Source organism: Carassius gibelio, chromosome B3, assembly GCF_023724105.1.
Source record: "Carassius gibelio isolate Cgi1373 ecotype wild population from Czech Republic chromosome B3, carGib1.2-hapl.c, whole genome shotgun sequence".
Lineage (NCBI taxonomy): Eukaryota > Metazoa > Chordata > Actinopteri > Cypriniformes > Cyprinidae > Carassius > Carassius gibelio.
This window is the reverse complement of record NC_068398.1, coordinates 5,959,016-5,975,227: the sequence shown is the minus strand read 5'-3', so window position 1 is coordinate 5,975,227 and position 16,212 is coordinate 5,959,016. Positions and strand designations below refer to the sequence as shown.

Below are 16,212 nucleotides of genomic sequence, written 5' to 3'. Positions count from 1 at the left end.
CTCGCGGCGAAGACAAGTGCGTCGGTGACGCGTCAGTTCAGTTCGTGTGCGCGCATTTAGCTGCGCTGCTAGTGTGTGTAGCAGCTCAAACCGTCACCATGAGCCTCAATAAACACCAACTGAGTGACTCTTTATTCATCTGGGTAAGATACAAACCCGTTCCCTTCAATACAACTGATATTTAAAGAGTGTCCGTCTGTATTGACTGAGAATGAAGCAGTTGTCGTCTGTTTGTGTTTAGCGCGCTAGCCTGTTAGCAGCAGGTGGAATCTCACATTTCACCCAGTTTATGATTTAATGAATTAATCGCCGTTTTCTGTTTATCATTCGCTCGTATATCAGTCAGGCGAGTTTATTAGTGCTTTATACAGCTCTGTATTTGTGTGTTTGGTGTGCTAAACTCATTATGTAACTGACCAAAGGTCCTGAAATGAGTTTAGACTGATTATAAGAGTTCAAAACAACACAACCTCCGATTAAATCAATATACCCTCCTCGAATAAAACAACAAAAATGCCCGAAAAAGTAAACTTATTGTTTTTGATCTCACTTTTGAGACCTACTGCTATATATGTACCAAAATAATAGATAAATTATGATTCTCCATTGACCGTCTTTGTTTTTCCTAACAATTACTCCGTATATAGATATTACTTTGTCGAATATATCAAAGTAGGTATGAAAGTTTGTTTTTACTATCGTTGTCTTTAATTTATTTGTTTGAATCTTATTTTTATTATTTATTTATTTTTCTAAAAGGTGTCTTGGACGCTAAACAACACAAGTTTTAAACTGTTTTTGTATACACCTTTCATGTCTGTATTTGTCTAATTCTCTGTCTCCTTCTGTGTTTCAGCTGCAGTCATTTCAGGTGCCGTCGTGCACGAGCAAACATGAACTGACCAGCGGTGTGGCCATCGCACATGTGCTCAATAAAATGTGAGTGGTACTTTCTACAATGTTTATGAAGGAACGTCAACTATTCATGTGAAAGCTGATCTGACAGATGCACTGAATGTCTGAATCCCTGTTAAGCCACCAGCACACATGCATGTAAAAAATGACAGCTGATTATGAATACTTCTCATTCACTGGCCCTCGAGACCACTGACAGACCTTTTCCTTCATGATGCATGATCAGTTGTGTTAGCTCTGAGCATTTCTGTTCTGTTTCTGTCAGAGATTCGTCCTGGTTTAATGAGACGTGGCTCAGCAGGATAAAAGAGGATGGCGGCACAAACTGGAGGCTGAAGGTACTTTAGTTTTATTCGATTTCTTTCTAATAAAGATGTTTTCTGTACAGTATACAGGATGTTCATGGTTCTGAGTAAACACATTTGCTCTGACAGGTCAGCAACCTCAAGAAGATCCTTCAGAGCATGATGGAGTATTATCATGATGTAAGTTATGTTTTTGTGTGATTTGAAGTCTATCAAAAGCTGTTTTCCTTTGTACCTTTGAACCATACTTGAATAACAAGTTAAGGATAAAATATGTCCTTTTATACAGTAAATATAGTATAAAATGTTTCCATTAAATATTTAGATATTGTTATTGTTTCTAATTTTGGGGATTTTAAATTTAAATACTACAATAAATAATTAACCATGTAAATAAAATAGAAAAAAATGAAGAATAATGAAATAATGGCAAGGCAACATTTCTAAAATTTATTTTACTTTGAATATTGAACTAAAACTACATAAACAAATAAATGAATACCATTTTTTTTTAAAAACCCACATAAATTACATTCGCATTTAGTCATTTAGCAGACGCTTTTATCCAAAGCTACTTACAAATGAGGACAGTGGAAGCAATCAAAAACAACAAAACAGCAATTATATGCAAGTGCTATAAAAAGTCTTAGGTTAAATGCAGAACATGTAGCAAGGGCTTTTAAATAATATAATATAATATAATAAATAAAAAGAAAACCAATAGAATAGAAAAGGAGGGGACCAGGAGGGAACATTTAATTTAAAAGTCCGTAAAAGTGACTTTGTGCTTCTTTGGGATGGCACAATCAAGCAACGTTCACTCGCAGAACGCAAGTTTCTAGAGGGCACATAAGTCTGAAGTAATGAATTTAGGTAAAGTGTTGTAGAGCCAGTGGTGGTTTTGTAGGCAAACATCAATGCCTTGAATTTTATGTGAGCAGCTATTGGTAGCAAGTGCAAACTGATAAACAGAGGTGTGACGTGTATTCTTTTTGGCTCATTAAAAATGTATCATGCTGCCGCGGTTGAGTTGAAGGTGATGGTCTGTCATCCAACAAGAAATGTCTGTTAGACAAGCTGAGGTGTGAGTAGCTACTGTTGAGAGGTAGAGTTGAGTGTCATCAGCATAGCAGGTGTATGAAAAGCCATGTTTCTGAATGACAGAACCTAATAATGCCATGTAGACAGAGAAGAGAAGTGGTCCAAGAACTGAGCCCTGAGGCACCCCAGTAGTTAGATGTTAGACCTCTCCAAGATACTTTGAAGGACCTATCTGATAGGTAAGACTCAAACCATTGAAGTGTGGTTCCTGAGATGCCATTTGCCAGTAGCGTTGATAGGAGGATCTGGTGGTTAACCGTGTCAAAAGCAGCGGACAGCAGAATAAGTACTGAAGATTTGGATTCTGCTCTTGCCAGTCTTAGAGCTTCAACAACTGAGAGTAAGGCCGTCTTAGTTGAATATCCTCTTCTGAAGCCAGATTGGTTACTGTCAGGGAGGTTGTTGTTTGTGAGAAATGTAGAGACTTGGTTGAACACAGCTCGTTCAAGTGTTTTTGCAATGAAAGGAAGAAGGGAAACCTGTCTGTAGTTCTCTAAAAGAGATGGGTTGAGGGTGGGTTTCTTAAGTAGTGGAGTTATACGAGCCTGTCTAAATGATGAAGGAAAAACACCAGTGTGCAGAGTGCAGGTCAACTCCAGGAGAAAAGGCTTGAAGGAGATGAGATGGAATAGGATCAAGCAGGCAAGTTGTAGGGTGATTAGAAAGGATGAGTTTTGACACTTCTGCCTCAGAGAGTGAAGAGAAGGATGTATATGAATGTAAGTTTGCTGGTGATATGAGCTTGACGGATTGTGGTGTGGAAAACTGTGCACTGATATTTTTCATTTTATTAATGTGGCATAGTATAAATGTGGCAAAGTTGTCAGCTATTAGAGATGAAGCAGGAGGGGGAGGAGGAGGACAAAGAAGTGAGATAAATGTTTTAAAAAGCATGTGAGAGTTAGATGATTTGTTAATTTTGTTTTGGTAGTATGTCCTTTGAGCACTGAAGACATTAACAGAGAAAGAAGAGAGGAGCGACTGATACACATTAAGACCAGTAGTATTTTTGGATTTGTGCCACAAAATGAATAAAACTAATAAATGCTATAAAGACATTAAATAAACTAATAGAAATTGCTAACAGAAAATGCACAACAAATTTACTTAAAATGAAAGTGAAAAGGCAAAATACAAAAATTAAATGGTTCAAAATTTTAGAACTGTAGTAGTACATCATAAAAAATCAAGAACATAAACTATATAAAATAAAGCATAAATACAAATGAATTAATAAATACTATATAGATACATTTTACAAATATTAACGACAAACACATTATATTAAAACACTAAAATTGAACGGAGAAAATAAAATCGAATCCAAACTATTTAGTAGTATATCAGTGATGCTAAGTAAACACAGACCCATTGTACACGTTTATGAATACATACACAGACGTGCGTATATTTGTGTGTATATGTATACATTTGTGTTCTCTGTTGCAGTGTAAGCTAGTAGCGTATTGTATGTGTGTGTGTGTCAGGTGTTGAGTCAGCAGGTGTCTGACGAGCACGTTCCTGACGTGTGTCTGATCGGTGAGATGGGGGACGTGACTGAACTGGGTCGTCTGCTTCAGCTGGTTCTGGGCTGCGCCGTCAGCTGCGATCAGAAACAAGGTACACAGGAGATCACAAGCCATGGTCACATGATCAGTCATGGTCCGAAACATTCTGTAATCTGATGATGTTTACAAGTAATGAGAAACACGTGTGAAGCTTTCTGTCTGGTAAAGTCTTCAGTACAATACAAAATACAATTATTCAGTGAAGCATTATTAATTTATCATAATAAATGAAATTTTGATATACCAATGAAATATACCTATATCATTAAAAATAAAATAATAAATTAGATTATAAAATATTGTACAATATACAGTGTGAATTTGTAATATTTTAATAAAATGTAATTCATAATTAAAATAATTCTAACTCTGTCCTGGTTCGGTGTAAAAGCATGACTTCATTAGGTATTTTAAAGTGACTTGAGAATAATTTGTGTAACAGTAGTTTTTGGGTGGAGTCTGTTAATTAAGCATCAGCCTAAATGTCATAACTGTATGATTTTGTTTTCTGTCTCAGAGCACATCCAGCAGATCATGACTCTGGAGGAATCAGTGCAGCATGTGGTGATGGCGGCTATACAAGAGGTGCAAAACACACCTCCATTACACACTCATTTCAGAAGAAGCACTTGTGCTGCGAAGTTGAAAAATTAGGAATATATATATAATATAAGATTTTCCTCAAAGGGATGAAAGGAGAAATTTGCATGCAGAATGGAAAATCTGTACTGGGTTTTAAAAATTTTTAGCTTTAAACTACATTCTTTGTTTTTAATAAGTTACAGTATAAGTTACAATTATATTAAATGCCAGATTTTATTTTGTAACCAAAATACCTTTTAATAACCATGAGAAAAAAATTTTTATGCATAATGCTGGACATGTAAACAAGCCCAAAATGACTCTTATTTTAAAATGTCTGTTATTTTGGCCTGTTTTTATTTTAGTTTTGGTCTAGTCTTTGTGTGACACTATCATTTTAGTTTTAGTCATGTTCATACTCCGTTTAGTCAGTCAAGTTTCAGTCAACTAAAAGTCTAAGCATTTTAGTCTTATTTTAGTCAGAATTATCCATATTAGTCTAGTTTTTTGTCAAAAATAATTGTATTTTAGTCTCTTTTTAATAATGCAATTCTATTTAACCAGTCAATATAAGTAGCAAGTAGTATAGACGAAACCAAAATTTTAAGCCAAACCCATTTCATCAAGGTTATCTTATTATATACTTGTTACCTATTCCAGACACAGAAAATGCTCTGATTTAAATTTACAACATTTATTATACCAACCAAACATGTTAGAAGTACACACATCAGTCCCTTTCTCTGTGTCAGACTTAACTTTGTTTGTAGTCGTCTTCTAAATAATGCCATGAGTGGGGCTTGAGGAAGTGATGTCACCTTCGTCTGCGCTGTGTGACCTGAAGTGAGAGACAGGAAACACAAATACTGCTGAATAACTTTAGCATAGTTTTTATTGTATAAACCACATTTAGTCTTATTTGATCAAAAATAGAGAAAAAAAATATATAATTTGAAATATTATTTCAATTTAAAATCTTTTTTTTATATATATACACTTTAAAAAGTCTAAGAGTCTAAGAAAAGTCCTTTAGAAATAACATTTATTATTATTATATATTAAATATATAAACATGCATGTGTATTTATATAAACATAATAAATGTAATGTAAACAAACTTAAATCCATATGCTGTACAGTTTTTAACTGTTGATTCCTTTAATGAATCAAAGAAACATGAAGACTGGAGGAATGATGCTGAAAATACAGCTTTAATCAAAGAAATAAATTATATTTTACAGTTATATATTAAATATATAATTATATGTAAAATAGGAAACCAGTATTAGAATTTGTAATGATATTCCACAATATTACTGTTTTTTTCTGTATTTGTGATCAAATAAAGACAGCCTTGATGAGCAGAAGAGACAAAAAAAAAAAAAAACATTAGACATATGACATTACATTTCATAAAACTGAATTTTGTAGTGTTTTCGAGGACCTTCTGAGAATATTTTTTTTTATTTGCACACATGCTCCAAAATACATAAGAAGTGCCCATGGAGGAAGTGAATGTGAAGTAGTTTTGGGGCTTTATTCAAATGTTTATTTTTCTGTAACTTCCTCCATTCAAACGATGAGGAAGACGGTCTCTCCACTGATGTGTGTGAAAGCGTGTCTCTGTTCTCCCAGAATGCCGTGTGTAGATCTGTAAAGAGCAGCAGACTGAGCATGTGACCGCTGTGCTGTTGATCTAATGAAGCTTTCTCTGTGTTTGTGTCTCAGCTGCTCACCAAAGAGCCCGTGGAGGCAGGAACTCCAGAGACGTACGGGGATTTCGACAGTCAGGTGAGTGTGTGGGGTTTAGGATCCGATGGGTTTGGGCTTTCTGTGTTATCTCACCTTTTCTCGTCCTGTTGCTCCTCAGTCCAGGAAGTATTATTTTCTGAGTGAAGAGACGGACAATAGAGACTACACGCACCGCTGCCGAGAGCTGCAGCAGCAGGTGAGCGCTGAACTGAACGCTGGAGATGAAAGCAGCGAGGCTGGCTGGAGTAATAAGAGATGTTTGTGTGTGATTCAGGTGTCTGTTCTGATGGAGGAGAAGTCCTCGCTGCAGGTGGAGCTTCAGTCACTGCGGGAGCGTCTCAATCACTGCGAGACGCCCGACGTCTCCTCCACCATCACCAACAAGAAGCTACTGCTGCTGCAGAGTCAGATGGAGCAGCTGCAGGAGGAGAGCTACAGGTGGGAGGCCCCTCGCGCAGCTCCACCACAGGGCCTGCTTGCTCAGGCTTTAATCACACTGAGGCTCTGTGTTCTGGACAGTGAAAAGTGTTTAAAAAAACAAACAAAAAAAAACTAATTTATATACAAATAAACATTCAAAATTGTTTTGTTTTTATTATTACCATGTCATATTATTAATATAATTTTTGTACTATATATTTTATAGTCATAATAATTAGCTTTTGGTTTTCCATTCATACAAATAAAAAATTACATGATTATTATTTGTAATATTGTAGTTATGTAAATTATAATAAATAAAGATTAGATCAATATAATGATTTTGTACCTAAATCATTACTTTTATAAATAAAATATTTCAATATAATATTTATATTTATGTGATTTAAATTAGTAATAATATATAATATTATATTGTATTGAAAAAAATGTAATTAATTGTGTAATTTATTTATTTAATTCTGGCTATATCCATTCATACAAATACAAAATGTTTAACTTTATAATATTATATAAATAATTGTAATATTATCGTATAGTATTTATGTAGTATTTTATCAATAATATTATGTTATTTTATGTAATTTCTTCATTGTTTATAAATTGAATATTACTTATCATTATTTGAAAATATATAATCATTTAAATGTTATTATTAATATTAAAAATAAAATTTATATGATTGATCATTTTTACTTAAATTCTGTATATGTCATATAACAAGAAGTAGTATTATATATCTGCACTGTTATGTTAATATTGAGTTCAGATGCAGAAGCGTCTTGTTCTGAAGCGTCTGATGTGTTTCAGGCTGGAGAGCAGTCGAGACGACCTGCGTGTGCGAGCAGATGCTCTGGAGCGAGAGGTGACGGACCTGCAGCTGAGGAACGAGGAGCTCACCAGCCTCGCTCAGGAGGCCCAGTCCCTCAAAGACGAGATGGACATCCTCAGGTCCGAGACGCCAGACGCCTCGCTGCCTGCTGTGTGACACGCTCTCTGTGTTCATCACTGCTGTTTCCTGCTGCAGGCACTCGTCTGACCGCGTGAGTCGACTGGAGGCCATGGTGGAGACCTACAAGCGCAAGCTGGAGGATCTGGGCGACCTGCGCAGACAGGTGCGTCTGCTAGAGGAGAGGAACCACGTCTACATGCAGCGCACCTGTGAGCTGGAGGAGGAGCAGCGCCGAGCGAACGCCATCCGCTCGCAGCTCGACACCTACAAGAGACAGGTGAAGAAGTGCTGCTTACACTGCTCCCGTCAACACACGAGCTGACACTAGTGTATCACTAGAGAACTAGACACTGAATCAAGATCCCAGAAACTCTCATTACCAAAAAGATCACAAAGAAGGAACACTTTAGTCCAGATGAATGACTGATGGTTGTTTGTGTTCCTCAGGCTCATGAGATGAGCGCCAAACACTCGGACGAGGCCATGAAAGCTGAGAAATGGCAGTTTGAGTACAAGAACCTCAGCGACAAATACGAGACGCTTCTGAAGGAGAGAGAGGTACCAGACTGATCCCTCACATCAGAGCAGAGGGTCTCTGTGACTGAGCATTAATGACCCTGTGTGTGTGTGCGCTGCAGAAGCTGATATGTGAGCGTGACACGCTCCGAGAGACGACTGAAGAGCTGAGATGTGCTCAGGTCCAGCAGCAGTGCTTAACAGGTCACACACCCTACATCTACAGACAGAGACATAAGCCCCGCCCTCTCTCACACACTCAGCCAATCAGCTCTCTCCCTGTGTGTCTGTAGATTCTCTGAGCACTGAATCAGGAGCGGTCGGCAGCCTGGCAGCAGAGATCATGCCCACAGAGCTCAGGTGAGCACTAGTCTTGATCCATCGCTTGAGCATTTACATTATTAACTAACCATTTTGAAATTTTGTTTGTTGTATTTGTATTAAAAAAGGTTGTTTATGTGTTATGCATCTTTCAGTGTTTGTTATTCAGTTCACTAAATTAATGAGTAATGGTAGCTTGGCATTAAAATAAGTTTGATAATTTACATGAACTAATCTGATAGTCAGTGTGGGTGCTGATTATATTTAGTAGTAGCTTTAGTTGTAGTGTTTCTGGACTTTACTAGTAAAACATTTGAGCAGTTTCAACATTGAATACTAATCACACACACTAGCGGTCAAACGTTGTGAATATGTGTTATTGCAGCATCATTACTCCAGTCTTCAGGGTCACGTGATCATTGGTACCTGTTTGTGTAGATGAGATGAGCCTGACGTATGAATGTGTTTTCTGTGTGTGTGTGTGTGTGTGTGTGTGTCAGGGACACGGTCGTGCGTCTGCAGCAGGAGAACAAGACGCTGTGTGTTCAGGAGGAGTCGTACAGACACAGACTGGAGGAGCTTCAGACGCAGCTGGAGGATTCACAGCGCAGCCAGAACACACTCGAGACGCAGAACCGGTCTGTGTGTGTGTGAGACGTGTGTGTGTCAGGTACATCAGTGTACGGAGTGTGACTCTCTCTCTCTCTGTGTGTGTGTGTGTGTGTCAGGTTGAGTCAGCAGCAGATCTCCGAGCTGAGCGCTCAGGTGGAGGAGCTGCAGAGAGCTTTACAGGAGCAGGACAGCAAGACCGAGGACGTCAGTAACACACACACACACACACTGAAAACTGATTCCTCGCAGCATGATTGTGTCTGAGCTCAAATCTCTCCGTTCAGTCTCTAAGACCAAATCATCTCTGCTCTTACTGCTGATGTATTGATGAAAGACATCAGTCTAAAAATGATTCATCTTTATCTTTTCTTCTGAGAGTAATAACTTGCTTCACCACGTGAATGATTTGACATGAGAAGACGAAGTCAATGCTGGCGCAGCTGAATAATATTAATCAATAATATCATAATAACATCCAGTCAAATGGAAGTATTGTTTAAAATTAGTAGCATTAACAATGAAAAATGAAGTGGATTGGGAGGCGTATCTCCTCAGACAGCAGCGGCTGAGTGATTTCCATCTGATTGATTGATTTAATATGACTGACCTGATCATGTGATCTGATGTTAAACCACACTGTGTGTTTCTCTGGTTGGTTGATGTGTGAGATCTGTAACTGTTTTGTTTGCGGTGCTGAAATTAACGCCTGCTCGTCTGTTTTTATCCACCCACCTCTCCTAATCGACCAATCATCTGCCGCCTCAGGTCATTGTAAGTACCGCCCCGGCCCGTCTGCTTTCTGATTGGACACTGCTTGTTAATGTGCTGTGATCATCAGTGACGCTGTGTGATCGGTCAGCGTCTCACTGCTCTGTTTCTCTTCCCTGACAGTCGTCTCTGTTGAAGAAGAAGCTGGAGGAGCATCTGTGAGTGTCTGTCTCCGTCTGTCCTCTCTGACCCTGCGTCGTCATCACATGTTGTGTTAACTGTGTGTGTGTGTGTGTGTGTGTGTGTGTGTGTGTGTGATCAGAGAGAAGCTCCACGAGGCTCATTCTGACCTGCAGAGGAAGCGGGAGGTGATTGATGATCTGGAGCCGCATGCGGACAGTAACAGTGAGTCCACACACGACCAGCCGCAGGTCAAAGGTCATTCTGATGACACCTTTATTGATTTAGCTCTCAGACACACAACAAGCTACTCTGAAGCTAGTTCATCAAACTGCAAGCTACTCATCAGATGAAGTACCAAAGATTGCTGTGATGATTAAGATTTCTGAATAAAATCTGTAAATATTCATGAATCTTTCAAAAATCTGTGTGTGTGTGTCAGTGTCGAAGAAGATCGACGAGCTGCAGGAGATCCTGAAGAAGAAGGATGAAGACATGAGACGGATGGAGGAGCGATACAAGAGATACGTGGAGAAGGCTCGCACCGTCAGTACAGACTTCAGACAGATAGTGATGTGTAGAGAGAGAAGAGTCCTGCTCGTGTCTCCCTGATCACCAGTGTGTGTGTGTGTGTGTTTCAGGTCATAAAGACCCTGGACCCCAAGCAGAAGTCCAGCGCTGCTCCTGCTGAGGTTCAGGTGCTGAAGAACCAGCTGACGGAGAAGGACAGGAAGATCCAGCACCTGGAGGTCAGACACACACACACACACACAGATACAGACTGCTGTTAATGTGGTGATGATCTCACGCTCGTCTCTGTGTGTGTGTAGCATGATTTCGAGAGGACGCGCTCCAGACACGACCAGGAGGAGAAGCTCATCATCTCAGCCTGGTACAACATGGTGAGGAACCACATGCTGCAGGAAACCCTTCAGAGCACAAAGAATACTAGCAGAGCTTTCTTACTGTTATTACTATGTTTTATATCGATCTGTGGCATGATGTTAGAAAGTAGGAAACATAAGTTACTGAAAATGGATTTTTAAGGATTTTTTTTTCTTCCTAGGTTTGATTTTCAACAGTTTTTTGTTTTCCTAAAATAAATTGTAAAATTTTAATTTGAATACATTTTAAAAGATTAACTAAATTTGTTTTTATGCTTTCGTTTGATTAACACCATTTTTGTAAATAAAAATATATACCATATTTTTCGGACTATAAGTCGCACTTGAGTATAAGTCGCATCAGTCCAAAAATACGTCATGAAGAAAAAAACATATGTCACACTGGACTATAAATCGGATTTATTTAGAACCAAGAGAAAAGATTACTGTCTCCAGCTGGAGCAGCATAGAGCGCCCTCTAGTGGCTGTAGATGGTAATGTTTTCTCTTGGTTCTTTTTTCTTAGTTCATTTCTCTTGGTTCATGTCAAATTAATTTTGATAAACAAGTTGCACCTGACTATAAGTCGCAGGACCAGCCAAACTATTAAAAAAAGTGTGACTTATAGTCCGGAAAATACGGTAGTTGTATTAAATCCATGAAAAACTTTAAAACAAGAGGAGACAAAATTACTGAAAAAAATTTCACAGGGCTCTATTTTGGTACAAACTATTAATTTAAATGATACATTTTTCTAAATTCACTTGATTAGACATGCTTTTTAATTATTGAACATTAAAACAGATTACAGAAAAATGAAAGGAAAAGCTTTAAAATCAGGGGGAAGAAACATTTCCATAAGATTAGTTTGTTAAATTTAGAATAAATTGTAATGAAAATCTGTATACTAAGTATAATAAGATGAATTTTTTACTTTATTTTTTGATTACTAAAATTTAATTCCACTTAAAATAAAAATAAGGAGTTTGGAGTAGAATAGAACACATTTCATAGGGCTCTAAAAATGGAATGTTTGTGAAGCATTTAATAAACTGTAATTACATCTCATAATTAATTAGACACGGTTTTTGATCATGAAAAATCCAGGAAATAAATAAAACTTGGAAAACATTTTTTTTTTGAATTTAAAAAAACCCTGTTTTCCATGCATCTGGTCACGCTGCGGGTCGAGTTGAGGTGGTTCAGTAGTGTACTGGAGTTGATCTCTGTCTCTGTGTGTCTCAGGGGATGGCTCTTCATCAGAAGGTGGCCGGAGAGAGATCAGGACCCGGTTCTGCTCCGGCTCAGTCCTTCCTGGCCCAGCAGAGACAGTGGACACAAGCCCGCAGAGGCCTGTCCCGCCTGCAGCCCAGATAGACCGCTCACACCTCCTCTATCCGTCTGTCTGTCATCGGCCTGCTGTCTTTTATCATTGTCTTTTAGATTAAGTTTGCTGTTTTTTTTTTTTTTTAGTTGATGTGAACGTCAGTTGAGTTTTAGTGTAGTGTTAATTAGCTTCAGAAACCACTGCGTTTAATGAAGTAGATCAACCTTTTCTTCTTTTAATGATGTCTTTTTACTGTAGATTTGGGTGTTGATCAGGGTTAGGGTGCATGTGAGCGCACTTTACACCCCCGGTGCCTTCTGCCATCCGTCGATCATCTGCTGAATGCTGGAAGCCCCTAATGCCACGAACAAATCAAGTGCTTTTATAATGAGTTTTCCAGAGAGCTGCTGTGTTTTAACGACACTAATCATGGAAGTTTCCACCGGATGCTGCTTGACCTTTTTTTTTTTTTTGATGTAATGTCACCAAAGTCTGTCGCTGGTATTTATTGAGGCAGAAACACTACTGACTGTGAACACTGTGTTCTGGTCCTCATCGGTCCGGACGCTGAGCTTCGTTCGTTCTTCACTCTCCAGAGTTTGTCACAGTGCTGTGTTTATGAGTTGTTTGTGTGTTTCTCACCGTGTTTTCTTCGTTCGCTCTGAGTCTGGACTGATGGGGTCGGTACGGAAATGAATCACTTTAGTCTCTCACTGTTCTTCTCTTTGCACTACAATAAAAGAGGTTCTAGGTACAAAATATCAGAGCTGAGTCTGTGTGTGTGCTTTTCTGTTATGTGCAATAAATGATGAGACGCCAGTCAGAAATGATCAATAAAAAACCTGATCCACAAATCAGTTCTTGAAATACTGAATAAGTCTGATAAATTAGCAGTCAAATAATTACGTTCATTTATTGTTAGATGTATATTCCGTGACTCAATGTTTTGAAATATTTGCTGGAAAATTAAGTTATAAATATACTAATGACTGTTTAATGATTCAAAATATATTCATGATCATGCAGGATTGCTAACGTGTAAAAGACTGCATTACTGTGAAAGATGTATACACTAAATGTGTAAAATATAATTTGGAAATTAGTTACTATTATGTTGAATTATATTCTTACTATGGTACTGTTAGATGTGTTATTGAAAGCACTTTATATTACTTTTTTCCCCCAACGTTTTATTGAAATCAAATTGTTTATTAGTTTTAATTAAAAAAAAAAAAAGTATTTTAATGCAATTCAGCTAAATGAGATGATCTTATTTTATCATTTATATCACTGAACTGTTTTCTTGAATAATTTTAATCTAAATTATATTTTAAAAAAACTATTTTAATCGTTTATTTTAATCATTTTCAATTATTTTATTTTATTAAATTCAATAAGATGAGATAGTCTAACCTAATTTTATCATTAATAGTACTGTATCAGATCATTTTAATTTTATCTACATGTATTTTTATTCAAATCAGATTGTATTTATTTTATTAAATATTTTTAATTATTCTAATGTAATTACACTTTTAACTTTTTTCCCTGAACAAGTAATTTAATCTATTAACTAGATTAAATACTTTTTGGATTAAATAACCATTGTGTTTCTTCTGTGATTTTTTTAAAAAACATGTTTTCATGGAGATTAAAGCTATGAAATACGTAAAATAACTTCACAATAAAAAACGTTGTTATAAGTAATTTTCACTTCGAAATTGCTACTGAATTTCGTAAATAATTATGAGTCAGCGGCAAGTAACGCAGTGAATTAAAGACTAAAAGCCTCTAAAGCGCGTTCATATCATAGACTATAAAAACAGGTTCATGTCAATAACTGTGTTAGTGCGCGGCGCCGCGCTGCGGTTCTTCCTCCGGCCTGCAGGCGGCGGTGGCGCGTCTCTCGCGGGCTCGAGGCTCGGCGCTGACTGCAGAGGAAGTGCAGTATGGCGGAGCGATGCTAAAGCACAACAAACCTGTGCTAAAAACATCGGGATAAAACACCGAAAACTTGCCGATTCACCGCACAATCCGGCCGCTCCGCGATCATAAACACACACGGACCCGCGGCTCGATAATCGCGCGCTCTCTGTGTGTCGCCGACGGTGTTTTTGTTTCGTCGCGACACTTTACGATCCCGTAACAACGCAAACTAGCGTATTATTCTTTCGTTTTCACCTTTATTACGCGTTTAAAACAAATACATTCAACTCTTCATTAAACGGCAAATCCTCGCAGAAATCAAAACACCGCAGGAGTGAGAGTAAAGGCTTTATGTATTATTTCACCGAACGGTAAAACGATGGAGAAAAAGCAGCATAAATCCGACAAACCTCACCGCCATCTTCATCATCACCATCCTCCTCCTCAGCAGTCCTCCAGCAGCAGCAGCGGGGAGTCCGGCGGCAGCAGCCCGGCGCACGGGGCGCCCAGAGCGGCCAACGCCTTCGCCAACGACGGCAGCTTCATGGAGCTGTTCAAGAAGAAGATGGAGGAGGAGGAGAGGAGGAAGAGAGAAAGAGAGGGAGAGGAAGAGGAGGACAAGACGAGGAGCTCCGCCGCGCCGCCGGACAGGAAGCCGCTGAGCGCGAGCTTTGTAAGAGCAGCAGCGGTCACACACACACACATACAGAGAGAGATGGGTGTCAGTGAGTAGATTCGGGTCACTGTCGCTTCTGAAGCCCGTGTAACGCTGTCAGTGTGTCCTGTCTGTCTCAGGTGGGCAAGCGGAGAGGAGGCGCGAGACTCGCCCTCAAGACCGGGATGGTGGCCAAGAAACAGAAGCCCGACTCCGAGGTGAGAGACACACACCCAGCAGCACAATAACCGTCAATAACTCATTATGACGCTGTGTGGAGATACAAACCGTAGATTCATCTACATACACACATCAGGGGCCTCCAACTTAAATTGAGGGACTGAGATTTAAATCTCCTAAATAATGAATATCAGAAGAGACTGTTATACACGACATTGTGCAGATGTGCTGGATTATTAAGCGAAGTACTGAGGCACACACTGAAATCATTTGACCAAGTTTTATGACTAAAAGCAAGAAATAAAAATAGCAGCATATTATGCATAAACATTGAAATATTAAGATGGACAGATTTTACACGGACAAAAAAAATCATGTTTAAGTGAAGTTTTGACTTTTTATTTATTTATGAATAAAATTCTTAACACTTCAGCCATTAACTGCTTTATTACGAATTACACAGAAAAAAAAGATGGAAAGCAAAAGCCATCGAAACTTTTCTGAAGTCAGTTTCCGATTATGCATTCATACAAATAATTCAATCATATGTTCTTGCATATAATTGTTTTCTATTGTGAAGCACTCACTGCTCCAGTAATGCTCTTCAGAAATCCTTCTGATATACTGATTAACTGCTGAAAAAAACACATCTGATTATTATCAGTGATGCATTTCAATTCTTAGGGTTCTTTGATGAATAAAAAGTTCAAGAGAGCAGCATTTATTTGAAAGCGAGATCTGTCAGGGCATTATAAATGTGTTTTATTGTCACTTGTGATCAGTTCAGTGCTTCTCATGAATGTGTGTGTGTGTGTGTGTGTGTGTGTGTGTATGCAGGTGGAGGCTGGGAAGGGAGACGCCTGGACTTCATACATGGCAGAAGTGAAGAAGTATAAAGCGCAGCAGTGTGGAGACGATGATAAGACCAGACCGCTGGTCAAATAGACTGAACTGCTTCCTGTGGAGACGCCGTCACTGCCATCCTCCCTCAGCTCCAGTCTCATCCTGTGCGCCGTATTTGCTCATTTGTTGGATTCTGGTTCTTTTTGAGTGGTTATGATTTAGTTTGTGGCATTAGACCATTCTCGTTCACCTTGTTGATATTTTGTACTCTACATGTTTGCTACTTGAATGTCACCTGATGAAGATTGACGATGACGAATTAAACTCACAGTACCACAGCTCCTGTCCCGACTGAGATTATTGAACCTCCCACATCTGTGTTAAAGTTGATTAGTCAACATCTGATCTTTCGCCGCATTTCAAGCTTTGGCTGTACTTCAGAAAG

General features: G+C 38.5%; 2 protein-coding genes across 2 annotated transcripts; both read left to right on the top strand.

Annotated features, from left to right (window-relative positions):
- On the top strand, positions 1–12,927 carry LOC127952523 (protein Hook homolog 2). The gene is made up of 22 exons (XM_052551046.1): positions 1–143; positions 857–939; positions 1,181–1,253; positions 1,350–1,400; positions 3,809–3,941; positions 4,407–4,474; positions 6,200–6,262; positions 6,342–6,419; positions 6,498–6,661; positions 7,475–7,615; positions 7,692–7,893; positions 8,064–8,174; positions 8,255–8,336; positions 8,426–8,492; positions 8,954–9,091; positions 9,182–9,269; positions 9,957–9,991; positions 10,096–10,178; positions 10,396–10,499; positions 10,595–10,702; positions 10,784–10,855; positions 12,082–12,927. Exons 1-22 carry the CDS (start codon positions 99–101, stop codon positions 12,211–12,213), a joined length of 2,121 nt encoding a protein of 706 aa, XP_052407006.1. The 5' UTR covers positions 1–98; the 3' UTR covers positions 12,214–12,927.
- A 1,088-nt stretch (positions 12,928–14,015) lies between these two features.
- LOC127952616 (telomerase RNA component interacting RNase-like) lies at positions 14,016–16,105 on the top strand. The gene is made up of 3 exons (XM_052551270.1): positions 14,016–14,762; positions 14,885–14,962; positions 15,762–16,105. Exons 1-3 carry the CDS (start codon positions 14,469–14,471, stop codon positions 15,867–15,869), a joined length of 480 nt encoding a protein of 159 aa, XP_052407230.1. The 5' UTR covers positions 14,016–14,468; the 3' UTR covers positions 15,870–16,105.
- Positions 16,106–16,212: the final 107 nt, after the last annotated feature.